Source organism: Gopherus evgoodei, chromosome 1, assembly GCF_007399415.2.
Source record: "Gopherus evgoodei ecotype Sinaloan lineage chromosome 1, rGopEvg1_v1.p, whole genome shotgun sequence".
In the NCBI taxonomy this organism is placed as follows: domain Eukaryota; kingdom Metazoa; phylum Chordata; order Testudines; family Testudinidae; genus Gopherus; species Gopherus evgoodei.
This window is the reverse complement of record NC_044322.1, coordinates 340,629,259-340,654,122: the sequence shown is the minus strand read 5'-3', so window position 1 is coordinate 340,654,122 and position 24,864 is coordinate 340,629,259. Positions and strand designations below refer to the sequence as shown.

General features: G+C 41.8%; 2 protein-coding genes across 6 annotated transcripts in view; one reads left to right on the top strand and one right to left on the bottom strand.

Annotated features, from left to right (window-relative positions):
* The window catches only part of RINT1 (RAD50 interactor 1), a 22,480-nt gene extending 9,119 nt beyond the window's left edge, over window positions 1–13,361 (top strand). For all 4 annotated transcript variants that reach the window (XM_030551988.1, XM_030552074.1, XM_030551908.1 and 1 more), the window contains 7 exons: window positions 896–1,121; window positions 5,963–6,100; window positions 8,014–8,213; window positions 10,042–10,256; window positions 11,195–11,375; window positions 11,470–11,588; window positions 12,696–13,361. In XM_030551988.1, coding sequence (XP_030407848.1) covers window positions 896–1,121; window positions 5,963–6,100; window positions 8,014–8,213; window positions 10,042–10,256; window positions 11,195–11,375; window positions 11,470–11,588; window positions 12,696–12,912 — 1,296 coding nt within the window. In that variant the 3' untranslated portion in view covers window positions 12,913–13,361. The remainder of the gene's footprint in view (window positions 1–895; window positions 1,122–5,962; window positions 6,101–8,013; window positions 8,214–10,041; window positions 10,257–11,194; window positions 11,376–11,469; window positions 11,589–12,695) is intronic.
* EFCAB10 (EF-hand calcium binding domain 10) lies at window positions 13,012–24,864 on the bottom strand. 2 transcript variants are annotated; one of them, XM_030552286.1, is made up of 4 exons: window positions 24,718–24,864; window positions 17,069–17,233; window positions 16,326–16,410; window positions 13,012–14,319 (listed from the first exon to the last, which is right to left on the bottom strand). In XM_030552286.1, the coding sequence occupies exons 1-4, from the start codon at window positions 24,815–24,817 to the stop codon at window positions 14,277–14,279; spliced, it is 393 nt and encodes a 130-aa protein (XP_030408146.1). In that variant the 5' UTR covers window positions 24,818–24,864; the 3' UTR covers window positions 13,012–14,276. The 2 variants fall into 2 exon arrangements, with proteins under 2 accessions (XP_030408146.1, XP_030408232.1); XM_030552372.1 differs by lacking the exon at window positions 24,718–24,864 and adding an exon at window positions 24,256–24,455.

The following is a 24,864-nucleotide window of genomic DNA, read 5'->3' as shown; positions in this document are numbered from 1 at the left end:
GTATCCCGTCTCCACAGAGCAGGAGGGACATAACAGGACTCAGGATAAGAGAGCTTGCTGGCAGCAGTTGCTGTCTCAACTTGCTGATCTGCTTAAAAAGGCAGTGTACTTAGGGTGGGGTCAGCATACGTAAAGGGGCAGTGCACCTGTGTGTGTGTGTGTGTGTGTGTGTGTGTGTGTGTGAGAGAGAGAGAGAGAGAGAGAGAGATGCATGCACGCACCCCTGGCACTTTGGAAAGCGGAGGGAGTGGTGGCGCTCCAGTGGGATAGCATGGGTTTCTGCAGGGAATGTTTGCAGCCACTGCCATGTGTCTCCTCCCTCCATTCATGCTGCCTTGTTAATGTAGCTTCACACTCTACAACATGTTAACCCGTGAGGACTCAGCTGAGTGCTATCATTCATCAGCAAGGCAATCCCTGGGAAATATCCCACCTTCCTCCATCCTCTGATTCCACCACCTCAACCAAGCTTCACAATCATCATTGCTATGTACAGTATTAAATTGTTTGTTTAAAACTTATAGTGTGTGTGTTTGTGTGTGTGTGTGTGTGTGTATAATATGTCTTTTGTCTGGTGAAAAACATTTCCCTGGAACCTAACCCTGCCCTTATTTACATTAATTCTTATGGGGAAATTGGAATCGCTTAACATTGTTTTGCTTAAAGTAGCATTTTTTAGGAACATAACTACAACATTAAATAAGGAGTTGCTGTATGTGCAATGATAATACAGCCAGATTCTAGCTGTGGTGTAAGTAAGCACAACTTCATTAACCTTACTGAATTTGTAATAGGGCTGAAGTTAGTTCAGAAAGAGTTTTAAAAATGCATAAATATTAACAATTTTAACTTGCAGTTTCTATCTACTTTGGTGACTTTTGTTTTTTTCTTGAAGCTTGAATTTTCCCGTGCTCTGGTAATGCTGATTTTGGAGAAGTTGGCTGCTGATATCCCTTGCCTATTGTATGACGATAATCTCTTTTGTCATCTCGTGGATGAGGTGCTTCTATTTGAAAGAGAGCTATATGCTACTCATGGATATCTCAGCAGCTTTCCCAGTTGCATGCATATTCTGTCAGAAGAAACCTGTTTTCAAAGGTGGCTAACTGTGGAAAGAAAATGTAAGATTTAATATGATTGGTTTTGTTTAAATTTCTTTTTTGAAGGCCTAATCATGTAATACTTTAATCTACAAATAGTTCCATTAAGTTAGGATGTCACATGAATAAGGAATATTAGATCAGGCCCCTAATTTTTATACAAGACTGTCCCGTTTAGTTTTAAAACAACATTTGCTAATGCTACCATAATTGGTATGCTTGTTGGATTGTGGGGATTTATTCCTCAGATAAAATGTCCATATTCTCTGTGTATGTGCCTGGGTGAAGGTGGGTTTTTAAATTGCTGGGATAAGTTAGGAAAGAAAAATATAGCAGAAAGAAAAAGAGGTTACTGATTTTTACGGAGAAGAGAAACAGGGAAAATAGAGACAGAAGTACAGGGGAGCAAGTAAAGGACACTATAGGGAGAAAGAGACACACCAAGGTCTATTATAGGGGAAGAGAAAGTGGAGTGAGTGAAAGAAGCTACAAGAAAAGCAAGAGAAATGCAGGCTTGAATGCAGAAAAGGACTTGGGTCCCTGGGAAAATAACTGCAATACACAAAGCTTGAGTTGGCACATATATAATGAATAGGGAAAAATAGATGCTGTAGTGTGTATGGTAGGCAGGGATCGTCTAAACTAGAAAGGGAGATACTGACCAGAGGTGGTTTGTGTTCAGCCCTGCCCCTTTTGCCAAGATAGGAGCCTAAGTCTGAGCTACAGGGAGTCTTCTCATAGACTCATAGAGTCTAGGACTGGAAGGGACCTCGAGAGGTCATCGAGTCCAGTCCCCTGCCCTCATGGCAGGACCAAATACTGTCTAGACCATCCCTAATAGACATTTATCTAACCTACTCTTAAATATCTCCAGAGATGGAGATTCCATAACTTCCCTAGGCAATCTATTCCAGTGTTTAACTACCCTGACAGTTAGGAACTTTTTCTTAATATCCAACCTAAATCTCCCTTTCTGCAGTTTAAGCCCATTGCTTCTTGTTCTATCATTGGAGGCTAAGGTGAACAAGTTTTCTCCCTCCTCCTGATGACACCCTTTTAGATACCTGAAAACTGCTATCATGTCCACTCTCAGTCGTCTCTTTTCCAAACTAAACAAACCCAATTCCTTCAGCCTTCCTTCATAGGTCATGTTCTCAAGACCTTTAATCATTCTTGTTGCTCTTCTCTGGATCCTCTCCAATTTCTCCACATCTTTCTTGAAATGCGGTGCCCAGAACTGGACACAATACTCCAGTTGAGGCCTAACCAGCGCAGAGTGAAGCGGAAGAATGACTTCTCGTGTCTTGTTTACAACACACCTGTTAATGCATCCCAGAATCACGTTTGCTTTTTTTGCAACAGTATCACACTGTTGACTCATATTAAGCTTGTGGTCTACTATGACCCCTAGATCTTTTTCTGCCATACTCCTTCCTAGACAGTCTCTTCCCATTCTGTATGTGTGAAACTGATTGTTCCTTCCTAAGTGGAGCACTTTGCATTTATCTTTATTGAACTTCATCCTGTTTACCTCAGACCATTTCTCCAATTTGTCCAGATCATTTTGAATTTTGACCCTGTCCTCCAAAGCATTTGCAATCCCTCCCAGTTTGGTATCGTCCGCAAACTTAATAAGCGTCCTTTCTATGCCAACATCTAAATCGTTGATGAAGATATTGAACAGAGCTGGTCCCAAAACAGACCCCTGCGGAACCCCACTTGTTATACCTTTCCAGCAGGATTGGGAGCCATTAATAACTACTCTCTGAGTACGGTTATCCAGCTAGTTATGCACCCACCTTATAGTAGCCCCATCTAAATTGTACTTTCCTAGCTTATCTATAAGAATATCATGCGAGACCGTATCAAATGCCTTACTAAAGTCTAGGTATATCACATCCACCGCTTCTCCCTTATCCACAAGGCTCATTATTCTATCAAAGAATGTTATCAGATTAGTTTGACACAATTTGTTCTTTACAAATCCATGCTGGCTATTCCCTATCACCTTATCACCTTCCAAGTGTTTGCAGATGATTTCTTTAATTACCTGCTCCATTATCTTCCCTGGCACAGAAGTTAAACTAACTGGTCTGTAGTTTCCTGGGTTGTTTTTATTTCCCTTTTTATAGATGGGCACTATATTTGCCCCCTTCCAGTCTTCTGGAATCTCCCCCGTCTCCCATGATTTCCCAAAGATAATAGCTAGAGGCTCAGATATCTCCTCTATTAACTCCTTGAGTATTCTAGGATGCATTTCATCAGGCCCTGGTGACTTGCAGGCATCTAACTTTTCTAAGTGATTTTTTACTTGCTCTTTTTTTATTTTATCTTCTAAACCTACCCTCTTCCCGTAAGCATTCACTACACTAGACATTCCTTCAGACTTCTCAGTGAAGACCGAAACAAAGAAGTCATTAAGCATCTCTGCCATTTCCAAGTCTCCCGTTTACTGTTTCCCCCTCCTCACTGAGCAGTGGGCCTACCCTATCCTTGATCTTCCTCTTGCTTCTAATGTATTGATAAATACATACGGTCTTCTGTTTCTGCTTGTGATTCACAGCCAGGAAATCTCTTTGGAGTTTGGTATCTTAGGCTGTTTTAGCAAGAAACTGGGAAGGAAGGACCACCTCCCTTATAACTTTTAGCCCAGTGACAAGGGTACTCACCTGGGATGTGGTAGACTCCTGGTTCAAGTCCTCCTTATGAGCAATGGGATATTCTAATGTTGGGAATTTCTCAATTTCCTGATGAAGCTATTGCACTGTGGCTAAATATTTAGAGAGTCATGGCAAGGAGTAGATACTCTTTCTCCCATATCCTGAGTGGATGTGCTAATCACAAGGCTATAGAGTCACTCATGCTTACACAGATGTGCATGCATACACACTCTCCCCCTGCTCCAATGACTCTTTAAATATTCCACAGTGCAACAGCTTCAGTAGGAGAGATTGACGAATTCCCAACGTCAGAATATCTTATAACCCAATGGTTAGAGTCCTCACCTGAGAACTGGCAGATCCCAGTTCAGATCTGTTCTTCCCTGCAGGTGGAGGGGGGAATTGAACTGGGGGTCTCCCAAATGTACCCTAACCAGTGGGCCAAAAGTTATTTTGGAGGCTTGTCTTGCCTCCCCCTCCCCCCGTTCTCTTGTGTAAACGTTTGAGGTCCCAATCCAATAAGTATGCTCAGAAGTTGCCTACCATATTGGGCCACTCAGGCAAGTTAGACAGGAGAAAAACGGGGGAAAAGAGGTTATGAATCGCTCTAGGGCTAATGTGGGAGATTAGCAGAAGCACACATGCACAGAAGCAGAACTTTTACTTAAAAAACATAGGCGCCTAGTGAGGTTAGGAGCTGTGATAGACCCAGGCCAGTTGGGAACAGCAGAGTAGCAGACAGGAGATATACTGGCCACTGGATAAGCAGTTTTCTGTTCCCTGAGTGACCAGAGCAGGGGCTGCTCCAGGCTAATGAGAATACTTGACTCCAATTAACCTGCTAAGAGTCAGGTGAGACCGTTAAGCGCCTGACTCTCTAAGGCCCTTTTGTTGCTATAAAAGGGCTCAGTCCAGTCAGGCCATGGAGAGCCAGAGGAGAGGAAGTGTGTGCGACGAACTAGGAGCAAGAAGCGCACAAGAAGCTGAGAGTGAGTAGTCATACTGCTGGAGGACTAAGTACAAGTGTTATCAGACATCAGGAGGAAGGTCTGGTGGTGAGGACAAAGAGGGTGTTGGGAGGAGGCCATGGGGAAGTAGCCCAGGGAGTTGTAGCTGTCATGTAGCTGGTACAGGAGGCACTCTAGACAGCTGAAGTCCACAGGGCCCTGAGCTGGAACCCAGAGTAGAGGGTGGGCCCAGGTTCCCCCCAAACCTCCCAACTCCTGATTAAACAGAGGAATTGACCTGGACTGTGGCTTCTACCAGAGGGGAAGGTCTCTGGACTGATTCCTGAACCACAGGGTGAATCTATAAGGCGAGCAAATCTGCCAGTAAGCGCAGGACCCACGAAGGTAGAGGAGGAACTTTGTCACAGTGCCTACAGAGTTTCAATGGGAGTTTTGTGGATCCCATTGGTCCCAAATCTGGGACTTAGGCACCTAACACCTTTCGTGGGTTCAGTAGTAAATAAAGCTGATTGAATAGTGTTCAGTGAATGTATTATTTGACTTCAAGGGTATTAGTCAAATATCTGTTATTGCAAAAGAATATTTGTACAGCTTTAGCTGTATAAAGGGCTATTATGTTATTTGACAGACAGGTGAAATTCATTGGCAGATATATTTGTGTAGTAGGCTACATTAAAAAAGATAGTTGAGTGAAAATGTTAAATGCAGTACCTAAAGGTTTTTTCCATTAAATTGCATAGGTTTGGCTTTGGAGTATTTGACCACACAATGCTTTTCAACTTGTTTTGTAGATTTAATCCTCAGGATAGTAGATGTTAGTAAATTTTCAAGCATTGATGGTGATGATAGTGTCTAGATGTTATACTGTAAAAAATAAGAACAGCTGAAATAGGCTATGAATTTTCTGACTCTCTTTTGGATAAAGGAAAAATACACCTGTACAGGGTTGATAAGTACTTCAAAAATTATGATTAGTGATGATGTTCAATAAGCTATTTTTATATTGCTCTAACACTTCATCTTAACTGAAGCAATTGATGTTTTAATTTGCAAATTTAAGAACTGTATTTTAGTCAGTGTTACTTTTTATTAAATCTTATATTTTAGGATTTTTAAGGTTTTTTAATTTAAAAATGATAGTCTATTAGAAGACATTTTAAATATGTAAACCCCAAAGCAAGTTTAAGAAATATATGAATATTTAAATTATTAAACATTTTTGTGTACCTGTCAGTTGCTCTTCAAAAGATGGACTCTATACTTTCATCTGAAGCTGCCTGGGTATCGCAATATAAAGATATCACTGATGTAGATGAAATGAAAGTCCCAGACTGTGCTGAAACTTTTACAACCCTGTTACAGGTTATCACAGGTAATGATAAAATTTGTGACACTTCTTAAGATGAATTCTCCTGAATAATTCAATAAGAAACTATACATTAAAGTCAGTGGTTATGGAATCAAGTATCGGAGGGGTAGCCGTGTTAGTCTGGATCTGTAAAAGCAGCAAAGAGTTCTGTGACACCTTATAGACTAACAGATGTTTTGGAGCATGAGCTTTCGTGGGTTAATACAGGACTCTTTGCTGCTTTTATAGTGGTTATGGAGTCATCAAAGGAGTAAGAAGTAGAAATGTTGTTTGGTTTGCATTTTAACAAATAAATGGAATACTTTGTTTCTTTTCCCTTTGAACTTTTAATGAATAATTCTAGAGAAATGATCAAACTTTTTTATATTTGTACTAATTTCTACAGTGATACACCTGATGTTTACCATTAGAAATTTGTTTAAATTTGAAAGAAAATAAATTGAATTAATATTTGTTGTTTATGTGTAAAAATTAAATAAAAAAAAAAGTCCTGTTACTCCTTTTGAGGAATTCACCCAGGGAATGGCTGAGTGACCAACAATGAATTCCTGAAAACTTAGATACTAACTTTAGCCTTTCTACATGGTGAGTAAGAGCAGATGAACATCAAGATGATTTTTATTTGAGTACTAAATGTGTACGTCACATCCAGTGATGAGCTGCTAAAATCTTAACAATCGGTTCCCTATAAAAAGTTCTGATTTAAGAGATGTGCCACAGTATGTATTTTTTATATCAATGGAGTTACCATACGTCCGTATTTTCCCGGGAGGAATTTTTTAAATTTTAAAAATTCCGCCCGGACAGCAATTTAAGAACCAAAAAGCCTGACATGTCCAGGAAAATACGGATGTATGTTAACCCTACCTAAAGTTCTTTTTAAAAAAGATGGGCCTGAACTGGAAATGAGCTCCGTTTCACATGTATGGGTCCCCGCCACTCCATTGAGATGTGCTAGGGTGACCAGATGTCCCAATTTTATAGGGACAGTCTTGATTTTTGGGGTCTTTTTCTTATATAGGTTCCTATTACCCCCCCACCCCCATCCCGATTTTTCACACTTGCTGTCCTGGTCACCCTAGGGTGTGCACATGTGTGGGTCCCAGCTGCTCCCTGCCCCCCCACATTGAAGCAGATGTGCAGGGTTACTGCCCTGAGAACTGCAGGGCACCAGTGGACATGGGGCTGGCTGCAGACGGGCGTGGGGCAGAGCTAGTTGGAGGCAGGGAGTGTGACATGGGCTGGCTGTGGGCAGGGGGAGCAGGTACTCACACGGGGAGAGCGGCTGGGAGCAGCAGGACACAGCCCAGACCCAGCAGAGCAGCCAGGAACCCACCAGGTAGCAGCAGCTGCAACAGGGCCAGAGGTCCAAGGAGCAGCAGCCGCAACAGGGCCAGGAGGTAGCCCACATGGCTCCCGCAGTGGAGTGCCCCCCCCTGGCGTCCGGGAGGAGGAATTACACGCTTCCCGGCCAGAGCCCATCAAAACTTCCCTCGCAGGCAAGCCAGTTAACAAGTGGTTCTAAAATCGCTTCAAAATTTAACAACTGGTCCCAGCTCAGCCCTGGTCACATCTTGTCGGAAGATTTCTGAGGTCCACCTAGTGTTACCAGACTGTTTTTCAAGTTTGCTTTCAGGAAAAAAAATTAAAATTAAATGCGGTAGTGAAATCAGTAAAACCACGATTTATTTAGGCCCCAGTCCTGCAGAGATTTACATGTGTGCTTAACTTTATGCACTGTAAGTAGTCCGATTGACTTCAATGGGACTACTTTCAAGGTGTAAAATTAGGCATGCATGTAAGTCTTTGCAGGAGTGTGGCCTTAATTGCAAGGCAACCACAATACTTAACTTTTAAAAAAGTTTCTGTTTTTATTTACTCTGGAAAATTTAAAATTTTTACAATTCTCTCTCCAGACAGGTATAAGAATCTTCCTACAGCATCTAGAAAACTACAGTTCTTGGAGTTACAAAAAGACTTGGTTGATGACTTCAGAATCCGGTTAACTCAAGTTATGAAGGAAGAGACTAGAGCTTCTTTAGCCTTCCGTTATTGTGCCATTCTTAATGCTGTTAACTACATAGCAACAGTATTAGCAGACTGGGCTGACAATGTTGTGAGTAATTACTCTTTTACATAAAGAAATAAACTAGCTTTGTCATGTGGTGCTCAACTTAAAACCCTTCATTCATCTCAATATCTTAAGATGCAGAATTAATCATGAGTCCTGAAAAACAGAACCAGAAGTAAATTCTAATTCAGTGAAAGATGTTTAAGGATAAATTACTACTTATAATTTAAACGATGCTTAAATACTGCCATTCTTGTGCACTATATCAAAACACCTAAAGCAGATCAGTTTCCTGTAAACTGGCACTGCACCATGGCCATTCTGCAGCATCTTGTTACATGGGAGACCACCTATGGATCCTATTCTGTTTAACTCTTACATGAGTAGTCTGGTAGAAGTCAATGAGATTGCTCGTGTGTAAGATTTGTAGGAGTGGTCACTTTCCCTGAAAACAGGGTGAATCTAGTAGGAGAAGGATTATTTCACCCATTATGTTTAGAGCGATACTTCTCTCTTACAGCCAACAGTTCTCTTCCTACTTGTAGCCTACCACCTGAAGAATGCTCCATTATCTGTAAAAAGAAAGCACCATTGTGTCACACTAACCTTCACTAATTTTCTTGCCTCAGTCAGCTGAGGAAGCAAGACTCCCAGACTGTGCTATACTCAGCAAACTAAAGTGTACCTAAAACCTATAGTCAAGATGCTAAATTTCCAGGTCCGCCTATCTTTCTGGTTGATGATCCATCCATTGCTTCTAAATATATGAAGATTCTAATTTTTAGGATTTTTTTCTGCTGAAGCATATTTGCTTGGTTTTTTTCTTGCTCTTAAGTATCTTTACCTAATGCCATAAGATATTACTTTCAGCACACATCCATGCACCTATAGTTGATAGTGAGTTAATGATCCTTCATGTAAAATTGAGAAGCCAGACACATCTGACAGCCAGGTCTGTGTGGATTTGGAGCAGCCATGAGAGTGTTTTTGTTTTACCTACCTACAAACCCTGATTCTCTATTGGAGTCTGCTAGTGGAGACCTGTGCAGAGCCCTATTAACTTCAGTGGGGCTCTCCATAGCCTCAGAGATTTGCGGTAATGTGTCCTAATTCAGAGTCTAAGCCCTTTTCTGTATATTTAATGAAGTTGAATACTTAATGAATACCTGTTAAAATAAATGATTAACTAAAAAACTGGAAATGTTGAAATTCAGTGCTTAATATGTTAGATCTAACATATATCTAGCTGCTATCACCATAATATGAACACTTCCATTTAATTTTCCTTCTTTATTAAATTTAATTCAGAAACTTATCTTTTTTAGTTAAGGAAACATTTATTAAAATTTAAATGCTATCCAAGTCTTAACTTGTAGTTTTTCTTAGTAGGTTAAAAATAGTATGTCTGTCAGACTTTGGAGAAATCAGAAAATTTGAGATTTTGGGGTAAAATTTTCAAAGCACCTAAGTCTCATTTTCAAAAGTGACTCAGGTAGTTAGAAGTCCAAAATTCCGTTGAACTTCTGAGAATAGAATTTAGGAGCCTGTGTCACTTAGGCCTGAAGAAAATTTGACCCTTCAGCTTGTTTTTTTTTAATTTTTTTTTAGTACTGTTGTGAAGTCAGATGGGATACAACAGCTTTCTATATCCATCACTGGGGTTAAAACCCCATACTTCTATACTCGTTTGGGGACAAAAGAGTGACCAGATTTTTTTTTTTAAATCTCTTTGAAAACAACTTGTTAGTTTATAAAAACCTTAGGGAAACACATGATCAGCTGAAGCTATGCATATTAAAGTACAAATAAAAAGTTATCATGGTAGAAACCTTTTTGCTCTAGTATTTATAACCAAATCTGTTTGTTTCTGTAGTTCTTCTTGGAGCTTCAGCAGGCTGCGCTGGAGGTTTGCGCAGACAGTAATGCTCTCAGTAAGCTACAGCTAGGACAACTAGCTTGTATGGAAAGCTCTGTCTTTGATGACATGATTAACCTCCTAGAACGCCTAAAACATGATATGTTGACCCGCCAAGTAGACCATGTCTTCAGGGAGGTCAAAGATGCTGCAAAGCTGTACAAAAAAGAGAGGCGAGTCTTTGTGTTAACGTCTTCTAATAATTTGTTATACAATTTTAAGACTTGGCAAAAAGCTATGTAAAAATCCATTTCTATGAATGAAATGAGATAAATGTAGTAAATTGGGAAGTGTTGTCTCTGGTATTTCTTCACAATTCCTTTTAAAAAAAATGTTTTTAGCTAGATTGTACTTTTCTGAAGCACAGTCCTGCAAATAGCGGAGGCACACTGCAGCAGGACTCGCAGATGAAATTCTTGCTGACTCTTATCTGACAAGAATTGTTTCTTTGGGAATATTAACAATCAAGTGTGATAGGGCTTTAAGAGCTACCTCCATTTTCAAGAAGTCCTAATGTAACTATGAATACTTGCTTCTGGGTAAAACTGGTAGGCTGCTTTCTAAAATAAATGCTCTTTTCTGATTTATTTCTATGCATTTTTGGAGTGTTTTTTTTTTTCTTCTCCCAGATTTCTGGTGTCCCATCTTGCATTCCTTTAACTAAAATATAGGCTTGATATTATTAGAATGATACCTGGTGTAGAGCAGGGGTTCTCAAACTGGAGGTTGTGACTCCTCAGGGAGTTGCGAGGTTATGTGGGGGGGTCATGAGCTGTCAGCCTGCACCCCAGACCCTGCTTTGCATCCAGCATTTAAAATGGTGTTGTATATTAAAAAATTTTTTTTATATATTTAAGGGGGGGGGGTCACACTCAGAGGCTTGCTGCGTGAAAGGGGTCACCAGTATAAAAGTTTGAGAACCACTGGTGTAGAGTAATCCATAATGTGGACTGATCTTCTTTGGATATTTGAGAAAGTGGAGGGGTAGCCGAAACCTAAGAAAATTAAAAATGGATGAGATTGTGGACTTTTGAAAAAGATGAGCTTCATTGCTACTGCTTTCCTGTGAATAACTTTACTGTAACATCATGTTGTACATCTGTTTTTTCAGGTGGTTATCTTTGCCATCCCAGGCAGAGCAGGCAGTAATGTCCTTATCTAGTACAGCTTGCCCACTGTTGTTGACATTAAGAGATCGTTTGCTGCAGTTAGAGCAGCAGCTCTGTTACTCTCTGTTTAAAATCTTCTGGCAAATGCTTGCAGAGAAAGTGGATATGTTCATCTATCAGGAGGTAAGCATCTGCAGTTGTGAGATGTGCTGTGACAATGAAAGTGCAATTGACTTACCTAAATTAACGTATTGCATCTGTTTGCATACATATTTAGGTAATTCTGGCTAATCACTTCAATGAAGGAGGAGCAGCACAACTTCAGTTTGATATGACTAGGAATCTTTTCCCTTTATTTTCCCACTATTGCAAAAGGCCAGAAAATTATTTCAAACAGTAAGTAAGCCAATTTCTAAAGTATTAGTATTTCAGTAGCAAGTATCCAACTGATCATACCAAGTTCTTACATTTTGTATAAATCAGCATCTTTCATGGGTGCAGCTTGGATTAATTGGATGAGAAATCTGTTAAAATTATGGTGTTGAAAGTGGAAAGAATCTGTACCACTACATCAGGTATGATCCTGCAGTTCATACTTAAGCAAAGTTCCCATTGTCTCTGTCGTTCTTATAGGTTTGTTACATAATCTTGCATTTGCACATTTAGGGAAAGTTGGATGGTAAAGCATGCAAACAGCACAAGAAGCCATAGCAGGACAAACCACTAAGAAATGAGGACTAAGGGTGCAGTTCTGTGATTTCTACTGAGGCTATTTGTCCTACAAAGTCAAATAGGATTTCAGCCAGAATAAAGAGTGCAGGAGTGGGTCCAGAAATGTTTAAGGATAAAGGTGACACATTGGTACTACAATAATACTTAAATGGAAGATGCTTTATTTGTTGAGGCTTTTGAAGTACTTCTCCAACATTAAGCTTCACACTCCCTTCATGTGTATTATCCCCATTTATAATGGGAAAGTGTAGGCACAGAAAAGTACAGTTACAGGGCATCTTATTGCTTTTTGATGACTTCTTCTGACAGGGAATGTGTTCAGATTTCAGCAGTTGTTACCTATAGATCATACTGTATTCTTATTTAAGTATACTGAATGAGAAGGTAGTTCATCTTGCTTTCCTGCTTAACTTTTTACCAATGTTTAAAATGTGAAAAAGTATTGGCTTTTATTACTTTACTCCATGGGGAAACTAAAGTTTAAAAAAACAAATGCAAGGACCTGGGTAACTGGAAGCACTCTATATCCGAAATGGTTATACTCAAATTTGTCTCACTGAAAACAATAAAGACATTAAGGTGGATGTTTACTATATACCTTGAAAGCTGTGGCTGCTTTGTCTCTTCAGCTATCCAGAAAGGGGAGGTTATTCTTAGTATTTTATTAATGGGATAAAAAAAATACAGACTGAATATGCTGTGTCCTGGCATGAAGTTGAAATGGGCACTCTTCATTTCAGGCAGTAAAGTGTGTGTATTTTTTCCTTATAGCATAAAAGAAGCCTGCATTATCTTGAATCTAAATGTTGGCTCTGCCCTCCTTTTGAAAGATGCACTACATTCAGCCTCAGAAAACGAAACCATCTTGGATCCAAACCAGCCCTCTGCCACAGCAGTGTTACATGAACTTGGAGTTTACAAATTAGCTCAACAGGATGTTGAGATTTTACTTAATTTGAGAACAAATTGGCCTAATATAGGAAAATAAATAAAGATCTTCAAGGAAAATGGTTAGAACTAAAATATCTGTTGTATAAAGTGAAGTCAAGCTATTACATTAGTATACTTTTATTGTATATTAGTTCTTAAAAAACACAAACAAGCCACTAGTACATCTTTGTAAAATACTGACTTGATCTAGCCTTATGCCTTAATCTTTTTATAATTCAGATTATATGTTGTACATAGCCATTTTAAAACAGTTGAGATACTGAACTGGTTTCTAAGCTGGTATAGTTTAGTCAAATCTGTTTTAATCATGATTATCTAACTTTGCCTGTTTTGTAATACCTCCTACCCAGAGGCATGTAGAGCACAGCAGGCTCAGACGTAGAGTGGAGAATGTAGTCCTTGTTGAATAGTGAGTGATCTGTTTAGTTGATGATGGCTGTAAGGCGATAATGGTCATGCTGAAGAAACTTTTATGGTTTAGAGTAATATGGAGTAAACTCTGGGTATATATGGTACTGCATTCAGTGGTAAACATTCCATTCAAATTGGTTGATTCTCATTTTGGTATATGGACAGTTATGTACCTAAATTTCCACACATGGGCATTTACATACTTTAATGTGTGTGCAGAGGGTGTGGAATGAGGTGAAAGCATGTTTCCATGTTCTGTTTTCTCTGATCATGCTAACTTTTAAAACTAAGTCCTAAGTCCTGTTATGGAAACTTCAGAATTGTCTCTTCCTTGAATGTCCAAATCCTTTGTCCTCTTCAAAATGTTCTGAACAGCCCTTGCATACTTTGACTAGTAAACTTGTTTAAAATTGCCATCACAACTGATTCATTTATTGAAATATTATGTATTTCAAATTGCTTATGTTTGGAAATAATGAGTTTGTTGGAAATTGGGTATCTTCAGGTTGTTTAAAACTTCCCCCTCCCCCCCACCCAAGAGTCTTAAAGAAATATCTGACTTTAAATTAATTTTCAATCCCATAATGGCTGACATAATTTGTTGCATACTAGAACCACATTTTGTTGGTTCAAATATAAAGCTATTTCTGTACAAGTGTCAAAATATTGCCTTGAGCTGCTCTGATTTAAGTCATTTTTATCACTGTATGGCCCCAAAACATTCTTGCTAGGGAAGATGTTGATACACAGCATCTTTTTAATGTTTTTGAATTTTTTTCCCTAAAGGAAGTCCTGAAAAGATGTTCCTCAGGTGTATTGAGTAGTTTCTGATTATTTAAACTTGTACCATATAATTCAACTTTTTACTTACTATGCTGATGCTACTCAAGTTTATTTTTGGATAAGTGAAACTATCAGTTGCCAAAAGGCAATTAAAATAAAAAAAAAACTCAAAGAGAAGACTTTAGAGAATTTTTAGCAGACAGCTGCTTAAGGTTGATATATTGCCCAGCTTTCCTGCAACAACTTCTTCCTATAGAAGAAAAGAAATCTAGTTAGATGTTCATTACACATGAGATTTCAATATAGAATTTTCTTCAGTACGTGTATCAGAGGGGTAGCTGTGTTAGTCTGGATCTGTAAAATCAGCAGACAGTCCTGTGGCACCTTATAGACTCTCAGATGTATTGGAGCATGAGCTTTCCTGGGTGATGACCCACTTCGTCGGTCCGAAGGTGCCACAGGACTCTTTGCTGCTGCTTCAGTACATGGTGTTCTTATCCCTTCCCAAACCACCATAGTTATTCTCCATCATATGTGGGAAGTGAAGAGGGACTTGCGAACTGGGTAACTAAGTCCAGCACACATTTAAAAATAACAATCTAGTTTTCCAATTCTGTACCCCTCCTCCCAAACAATCACAAATATGCCAAATTAATTTTACATAAGTGTCTTCAACTTCAGTTACACTTGAGGCATATCTTGGTATGCTCTCCTCTTCCCAAATGTGTGCCTGGGATAGGGGGAACTTGTACAGGCTCAAAATAGGTATTAGGCTCCTACAAAAGTGTCCAGGCTGACTTGCTTGGCAGTCCACCGCTATGGCTTCTGATCCCTGGGTGTAAACTGGACTCTAGCTCTGAAATCCTAATTTCCTGCTGCCTACATCTATGGAACATGGCAGAGACTGCACTGTAACTCAAATAACTTGCCTTTGTAGAGAGCAAGAGGCAGTACAGGCATGTTCTACAGGACAGAGATGGGGGAAACAATGCTGGTCATCTGCATGCAGCAAAATGTCAAATTCGGTGCAGAAATACTCAATTCTTTGGAAAAATGCTAATTTGCATAGCCTTGATAGCAAGAGTCCATAAGGTTTTGAAATGAATGGGGGAAATTAATTAATTCCTCTAATTGTATCAGGTGCTAAGCAGGCAGGTGACACTGCACTGGTTATAGTTAGTTCATATTTTCAAGGTTCTCTCTGTTCTCGTAATTTAAATGCTGAGATTCTGGAGCGCAACTCCAGAATCTCAGCATCCAGCTACACAGCCAGTGAATTTGCTGCATTGAATCCACAGAGACCTGATTAAAATGTTGGTCCAAACCACACAAATTTTATTGGCTCAGTTGCTGGTGTACTGGTTGTTCTAATTTTTTTAAAAAGAAAAAAAATTAAATTACCAGGCTTCCTATAAAATACAGTAGTAGTTTTAACTAGATAATACTGAGGCTTTACATACATGTATTGCCTGAGTATACCACCCTCTATGGTTAATTATAACTGAAAGGTTTATCACTGCAGTCAAACACAGATGCTTCTGTGGATAGGTGGAGGTTACCAGCACTACTCTGTATCCCCAGAATATTCATCCAAGCTGCAGATAGTTATTCTGATCAATTCCCTGTGGTATTGATTTGATATTTGGGATATTTTCCCAAATAAATGTCAGCTGGTTTAAAAAAAAAATTAATGCAAGTGTCATTTCCACATCAGCTTTCAAGGAGACTGCTTTCAGAAATGACAAGAAAATCACTGCTGCTCTGCAGTTGGTACAAATAGCCTTTAGAGCAAATAGTGGCACCAATAGCAAAATATCTGATCTCGTGGAAATATGATCACTTTTTCAGAACTGTGAACTTTTTTGCTAGTGCTCCCCAGGATACTCCATAAACTAGAACATTATATTTTTAAACTTTTCCCTCAGTTTATCACTACTTGTTTATTATCCATCTCACAGGGAAAACTAAATGTAATCCAATCACTTCTAGTTTAAATTTGACTTTCTAGTGACATTTTTATTCTTTAACATAATTAAAAGGTATGAACATAAGGTGATGAGTGCCTGATATTCAGACTGAAGTCGAGAAGCTGTGACTATTGAGTACTTTGTAGATTTAAGACCTGATTTAAAAAGTAATATTCAAAAGCATAATGATATTTTTAGAAACCGCTTAATACAAAATTCATGCAATTACAATTAGCTACAAATCTCTTTTCCACATAAAGCCAAAGGGTAAAAATGTCACTTTACTTACACTTCTTTCTTGAATATTTCCAGTGTGATAGTTGCATCTTCTTCATAAGGCAAATCCTGAGTACTTAACCCCAAGCTTTTAAGAGCTACAAAGGTTTTTAAAAAAGAGAATCCTTTTAAACCTTGCAATGCAAACCTACAGAAGTCTAGTTTTACATCCACAAATTCTGGCCCAGTGCTGCTGCCACCCTAGAGCTGCTCTGGGTAAGCAGTGCTGGGCTGGAGCCTGCACCCCAACCCCCTACCCTGAGCCCCCGCCGCACTCCTCCTGCACCTCACACTCCTGTTGCACCCTGCATCCCAACAACTCCCTGCCCTGAGCCCCCTCTGCCCCAGCCCTACATTCATGGCCCTGTACGCAATTCCCTCCCCTGCCCCCGAGATGTGGCCCTTAGGCCCACCGCTATCTGGCTGGTAAACAAAATATAATTTTTTAAAGTTGCCAGCTCTACTGTAGATTATTTTCAGATCTTATTGGTCAAATATTATGTACAAAAGCTTGGGGGGGAGGAAGCAGAGGGGTGTCTCATTTTGCATAATAAAAAAAGTTTTGCAACAAGTAAATTGTTTTTCTATCTGCTAAATTCTGATGGGTTGAGAAATTTCTTTAATGAAACTCTCACATTCGTTTGAGCAACAACTTGCATATTATAGCTTAAATGTTCTCTGCTGTATTAAAGTTCTCATCTGTAAATAAATAAAAAATCCATCTTAATTAAAAAATGCTAAGCAAGGAAGACAAACCTCCTTTGTACTGCACTAAGGTTATATAGCCTTGACTTGTAGTGTCCAGCATTTCAAACATAGCATCCAAATTTGATTCATCCACAAGATAAGGATATTCCACATCAGTTAGTTTTGCAAACTTCACTCTTTCCAGTGCATGTATCAAAAACTCTCTTGGTCTTTCTGTAAAAGAATAAAGTTAACAAATCTTGTTGCTAGTATACATTTTTTAAACTGGGTTTACTAATTCTTACCATTAAATGCAAAAACAGTGAACTACAGTACAGTAGGATTAATTCTGTTTTTACCTCTACTGTACTAGCAGTGTAACTTTACATTTATTTTTCCACTTGTGTATATTCAGTGATGTAGTTATCAGTTAATTCTTCAACCCTATAATTAATGCAAAATATTCTAGAAATATTAAGTTTGACAATCTCAAGGAAATATAAATTATGACATAACCATTGTACTGTGAATCTGAGATGAGACTTGAACTTGCCTGATGGTGCACAATGCTAACAGAATAGGAAGGGGCTGCTGTACTATTAAAGGTTATCTTCCATTGGTTGCTGTGTTCAATTATAACTGGGAGAGATTGCACTTTTTAAGATGCAGTAGCAGTTAATGAAATGGGTGAGGAACAAACAAGTGTTCATATACTATACTGCTGAGTGATCTAGATTAATTACTTATAAATCAACTGCTGGTTGTCAACCACTGTTCCACCTCTCAGTAAAACAGATTCTAATATCCAAGGCTCATGTGAGCAATTGGGGGGTGTGTGTTAGCTGCCACATTTGATTAAAGGCCTTGAATTTAATGCATTACATTGTAAAATTCTTTGATACCTTGATTGAAATCCTGGCCCCAATTAAGTCCATGGCAAAAAATTCCCATTTATGTTCAGTGGGGCCAAATTTTCACCATTTGAGTATAAAAAGGTGTTACATTACTTTACATACTAAATAGAATTTGATTTTAACAGTTGGCCTATAGATTATATTAGCTTTATCACTAGAAAGATATGGCTATTTGTATTTTGTATACACACTAGCAACTAAGAAAAAAAATGAAGTTTTGAAATATTTAACTATCAGTCACTTCATTCTGAAGCTTACTTTGTTACTTTATAAACATATACTGACTGTCCCCTAGAGCAGTGGTGGGCAGACTACAGCCTGTGGGACTGCCACCTGTGGGCCCCCCGCTGCTCCTGGAAGTGGCTGGCACTACCTCCCAGTGGCCCCTGGGGGTGACAGGGGCCTCTGTGCAGTACCTTCACCTGCAGGCACTGCCCCCCCCACAGCTCCCCATTCCCAGCCAATGGGAGCTTTGGGGGAGTTACCTGCAGGCAAGAGCAGCACGCGAAGCCCTCTTCTCCTCCTCCCTCCCTTGCAGGAGCCACAGGGACAAGTGGAGAGGTAGAGTGGGGAGCCAGGGAGCCTGTCTTAGCCCTGCTGTGTGCTGCTGTCACCCCTGAGCCCCTCTAGGTAAGCAGGGCCAGGCTGGAGCCTGCACCCTGAATCCCTGCTGCCCCCCAACCCCCTGCCCTGAGCTCCTTCATACACCCCACACCCCTCCTGTGCCTTGAGCCCCTTTCTGCAATCGTACCCCCTCCCATACACCGCACTCCAACCCTCAGCCCTACATTCATGGCCCTGTTCGCAATTCCCCCACCTCGATATGGCCCTCAGGCCAAAAAGTTTGCCCACCCCTGCCCTACAGCCTTGCAAAGGGGCAGGTGGGCAAACTGCTGGCTTATAACCAAGGCCTTATGTATGCTTTATGGCACTTTAGACCTAAGTTACATGCCAAAGCCCTCAGAATTATTTAGCAGCAAAATACTGAATTCTGCAGCAAAGTGAATGACTTTATAAGCACTTAACCTTCAGTTTTAATGAATTATAAAAAAGAAATGTGAAAATGTATCACTACTGTCTATAATAAAATTTGAAACATATCAGATTCCTGCATAACTCAGGCATGACAGTCTTTGGAAAAATTATAATGTACATATAATAAGCTCTTCTCTCAATTAAATGGTATCTTAAATTGCCCATTAATGATTCTTGTTAAATTTACAGCTAAGGTACTGGTATCTTAGAGGAAGTAATGCAATTAAAAAAAATCATTTACAATAGTTTAATAGAAGTTGTGTGGAACCTTAAATCTGCTAAGGGTACGGCTGCACTTCACACCACTTGTGGCAGCGTGTAGACGGGTTGGCAACCTTTCAGAAGTGGTGTGCTGAGTCTTCATTTATTCACTCCGATTTAAGGTTGTGTGTGCCAGTAACACATTTTAATGTTTTTAGAAGGTCTCTTTCTATATGTCTATAATATATAACTAAACTATTGTATGTATAGTAACTAAAGTTTTTAAAATGTTTAAGAAGCTTCATTTAAAATTAAATTAAAACGCAGAGCTCTCCAGACCAGTGGCCAGGACGCGGGCAGTGTTAGTGACACTGAAAAATCATCTTGTGTGCCACCTTTGGCATGCATGCCATAGGTTGCCTACCCCTGATGTAGACTATATGGAGTTATATGCCACAAGAAGAAGCAAGTTGCATCCACACTGTAGCGTGTAGCTACATGCAGCAGTGAAAGGTTCATGCAGAGAGGAGGCAATGGGGAAAGGCATCAGTACCTGGGCTATTAGGTTTAGAGCAATTGTATATTCAGCCTTTAGGTTGAAGAATGGAATTTATGGTTAATTACAGTCTAGTGATATCCTGCATCAACAACTGATAAACATCCACTAGGCGGGATGCAGTAAATAATGTACAACAAATCACACTGAACAACTACTTGCATGTGGACAAGCACGGGCTAGTCATTTTCATTATATTTCTGCCTGGGGGCCCCACCTAAGGCCCCGGTGCTAGGTGCTGTATAACTGAATAATACAACATTTGCCTAGAAATCTGTGTGTACGACAAGCTGCAACCACAGGCGGCAGGTTATATACATTTGTGGTGCTTGGGCTCCAGGAATATTGAGGGCTGGGTGCCCTGTTCCAGCAATAGTTGGAGCTGGGTCTCTCCCCCAGGCCTGCCTGGATTGGGCCCTGGCCCCTCCAGGCCTCTCCTGCTGCAGGAGCAGGTCCCAGCCCCCGCCTGCCACCCCTTCGCCCCCCCCCCGCGCGTGTCCCTGCCTGACAAAAAGGAGCGCGCGCCTCTCCCTTGCCTGCTCATGCTGTCGGAGCAGAGCAATTCCGGGCAGAACTGCTGTCTGCTGCTCCAGGGTCCTAGTGCCTGGCTTCTGCAAACGGTAAGGCAGGCTGCCCTTACCCTGCCCTAAGCCTCTCCAATACCCCAAACCCTCAGCCCCCGCCCTGAGCGTCCCTGCATCATGAACCCTTCATCCCCTGCACCCTAATCCTCAGCTCCAGCCCTGAGCCGTCCCCGCAGTATGAACCCCTCACCCCTGCACCCCAACCCTCTGCCCTAGCCCTGAGCCCCCTCCTGCATCATGAACCCTTTAGCATCAGCCACAGCCCTCATCCCCTGCACCCTAATCCTCAGCCCCCTCCTGCATCATGAATCCGAGATGTTATCCGTATCCACGTATCCGAGATGTTACAGAGGCTTTGTCGAGGATTATCCGGCCTTCTGACTACTATCCCATGCTACTCATCCATGTGGGCACAAATGATACTGCGAGGTGTGACGCTGAGCAGATCAAGAGTGACTACAGGGCTCTGGGAGTACGGGTTAAGGAGTTTGGAGCGCAGGTGGTATTCTCTTCGATTCTTCCTGTTGAAGGTAGGGGTCCGGGCAGAAACAGATGCATCGTGGAGGTGAATGCCTGGCTGCGAAGATGGTGTCGCCAGGAGGGCTTTGGCTTCCTCGACCATGGGATGCTATTTGAGGAAGTACTGCTAGGAACAGATGGCGTTCACCTTTCGAAGCGGGGAAAGGCCTTATTTGCACACAGACTGGCTAACCTAGTAAGGAGGGCTTTAAACTAGGTTCGACGGGGACAGGTGAGCAAAGCCCACAGGTAAGTGGGGAACAAGACCTGGGAGATGGGTTGGAAACAGGAGGGAGCACGGGCTATAATGGCAGAGAGAAAGGAGGGTCAGGGCGAAGCTGGGAGGCAAGATCAAACCAGTATCTTAGATGCCTTTATACAAATGCAAGAAGTATGGGTAATAAGCAGGAAGAACTGGAAGTGCTAATAAATAAATACAACTATGACATTGTTGGCATTACTGAAACTTGGTGGGATAATACACACGACTGGAATGTTGGTGTGGATGGGTATAGTTTGCTCAGGAAGGATAGACAGGGGAAAAAGGGAGGAGGTGTTGCCTTATATATTAAAAATGTACACACTTGGACTGAGGTGGAGATGGACATAGGAGACGGAAGGGTGGAGAGTCTCTGGGTTAGGCTAAAAGGGGTAAAAAACACAGGTGATGTCGTGCTGGGAGTCTACTACAGGCCACCTAATCAGGCGGAAGAGGTGGATGAGGCTTTTTTCAAACAACTAACAAAATCATCCAAAGCCCAAGATTTGGTGGTGATGGGGGACTTCAACTATCCAGATATATGTTGGAAAAATAACACCGCGGGGCACAGACTATCCAATAAGTTCCTGGACTGCATTGCAGACAACTTTTTATTTCAGAAAATTGATAAAGCTACTAGGGGGGAAGCTGTTCTAGACTTGATTTTAACCAACAGGGAGGAACTTGTTGAGAATTTAAAAGTAGAAGGAAGCTTGGGTGAAAGTGATCATGAAATCATAGAATTTGCAATTCTAAGGAAGGGTAGAAAGGAGTACAGCAGAATAGAGACAATGGATTTCAGGAAGGCGGATTTTGGTAAGCTCAGAGAGCTGATAGGCAAGGTCCCATGGGAATTAAAACTGAGGGGAAAAACAACTGAGGAAAGTTGGCAGTTTTTCAAAGGGACGCTATTAAGGGCCCAGAAGCAAGTTATTCCGATGGTTAGGAAAGATAGAAAATGTGGCAAAAGACCACCTTGGCTTACCCTTGAGATCTTGCGTGACCTACAAAATAAAAAGGCGTCATATAAAAAATGGAAACTAGGTCAGATCACGAAGGATGAATATAGGCAAATAACACAGGAATGCAGAGGCAAGATTAGAAAAGCAAAGGCACAAAATGAACTCAAACTAGCTATGGGAATAAAGGGAAACAAGAAGACTTTTTATCAATACATTAGAAGCAAGAGGAAGACTAAGGACAGGGTAGGCCCACTGCTCAATGAGGAGGGGGTAACAGTAACGGGAGACTCGGAAATGGCAGAGATGCTTAATGACTTCTTTGTTTCGGTCTTCACTGAGAAGTCTGAAGGAATGTCTAGTATAGTGAATGCTTACGGGAAGAGGGTAGGTTTAGAAGAGAAAATAAGGAAAGAGCAAGTAAAAAAGCACTTAGAAAAGTTAGATGCCTGCAAGTCACCAGGGCCTGATGAAATGCATCCTAGAATACTCAAGGAGTTAATAGAGGAGGTATCTGAGCCTCTAGCTATTATCTTTGGGAAATCATGGGAGACGGGGGAGATTCCAGAAGACTGGAAGGGGGCAAATATAGTGCCCATCTATAAAAAGGGAAATAAAAACAACCCAGGAAACTACAGACCAGTTAGTTTAACTTCTGTGCCAGGGAAGATAATGGAGCAGGTAATCAAAGAAATCATCTGCAAACACTTGGAAGGTGGTAAGGTGATAGGGAATAGCCAGCATGGATTTGTAAAGAACAAATCGTGTCAAACTAATCTGATAACGTTCTTTGATAGGATAACGAGCCTTGTGGATAAGGGAGAAGCGGTGGATGTGATATACCTAGACTTTAGTAAGGCATTTGATACAGTTTCGCATGATATTCTTATAGATAAGCTAGGAAAGTACAATTTAGATGGGGCTACTATAAGGTGGGTGCATAACTGGCTGGATAACCGTACTCAGAGAGTAGTTGTTAATGGCTCCCAATCCTGCTGGAAAGGTATAACAAGTGGGGTTCCGCAGGGGTCTGTTTTGGGACCGGTTCTGTTCAATATCTTCATCAATGATTTAGATGTTGGCATAGAAAGTACGCTTATTAAGTTTGCGGACGATACCAAACTGGGAGGGATTGCAACTGCTCTGGAGGACAGGGTCAAAATTCAAAATGATCTGGACAAATTGGAGAAATGGTCTGAGGTAAACAGGATGAAGTTCAATAAAGATAAATGCAAAGTGCTCCACTTAGGAAGGAACAATCAGTTTCACACATACAGAATGGGAAGAGACTGTCTAGGAAGGAGTATGGCAGAAAGAGATCTAGGGGTCATAGTGGACCACAAGCTTAATATGAGTGAACAGTGTGATACTGTTGCAAAAAAAGCAAACATGATTCTGGGATGCATTAACAGGTGTGTTGTAAACAAGACACGAGAAGTCATTCTTCCGCTTTACTCTGCGCTGGTTAGGCCTCAACTGGAGTATTGTGTCCAGTTCTGGGCACCGCATTTCAAGAAAGATGTGGAGAAATTGGAGAGGGTCCAGAGAAGAGCAACAAGAATGATTAAAGGTCTTGAGAACATGACCTATGAAGGAAGGCTGAAGGAATTGGGTTTATTCAGTTTGGAAAAGAGAAGACTGAGAGGGGACCTGATATCAGTTTTCAGGTATCTAAAAGGGTGTCATCAGGAGGAGGGAGAAAACTTGTTCACCTTAGCCTCCAATGATAGAATAAGAAGCAATGGGCTTAAACTGCAGCAAGGGAGATTTAGGTTGGACATTAGGAAAAAGTTCCTAACTGTCAGGGTAGTTAAACACTGGAATAGATTGCCTAGGGAAGTTGTGGAATCTCCATCGCTGGAGATATTTAAGAGTAGGTTAGATAAATGTCTATTAGGGATGGTTTAGACAGTATTTGGTCCTGCCATGAGGGCAGGGGACTGGACTCGATGACCTCTCGAGGTCCCTTCCAGTCCTAGAGTCTATGAGTCTATGAGTCTATGAATCCCTCATCCTCAGCCCCCACCCCTGCACTCCAACTACCAGAGGGTGCACCCCCCACCCCGTCCAAGCCCCCTCCCAGAACCTTAGGCAGTTGGGGGGGGAAACGGGTTCTGGGCACCATCAAAATTTCTACAAACTTGCCACCCCTGCCTGCAACAGATGCATTGAACAGGGTGGGGCAAGACGTGATGCAGGACTATTAGCGCACGTGAGGTTTCTACACACCCAGCGAGCGCATCAGCTCCAGCGGCGATGGCAGCATCCTGCAGGCATCAGGAGGGGCACGAGCGCTCCGCCGCGCTGGCTTTGCCCAGCTGCAGGGGATGAGTCCGGAGGCCAGGAGAGGCAGCTTGCGCCGCTCACGCCTCGGCGGCCCTTACGGCCATAAATCCGGGCCTGTCGTAACCACGGGTGGCCCGGGGGGGAGGGGCACCAAAGATTCCCCCCCCACTCCCGCCCCCCCCCCCACGCGGTAGGCGCGCAAAGCCGCAGCCCGCGCATGGCGCTGCAGCCGGCTGTGCATGGGTCTAGCTGGCCCGGTGCTGAGCCCAGTCACGCGGACCCGGGTCCCTGCTGGGAGCGGCGGGGGCGGGGCATTATGGCGCCCCGCTCCCTCCTGCCAGGGGCTCAGCGCCCCGTCAGCCTCCCGCGGACTCCGAGCCGCGCCTCCCGCGGGCGCCGCCGTACCGGGCCGGTGGTAGAGCAGCAGCGCGCTCAGGTTGTGCAGCAGCTCCGGGATCTTGTAGCGCTCCAGGTACTCGCGGCCCCGCTGCTCGCCCGCCGCCATCCCGTGTTGCTAGGAGACCGACCACGCGGCCACACCTCCACCACGTG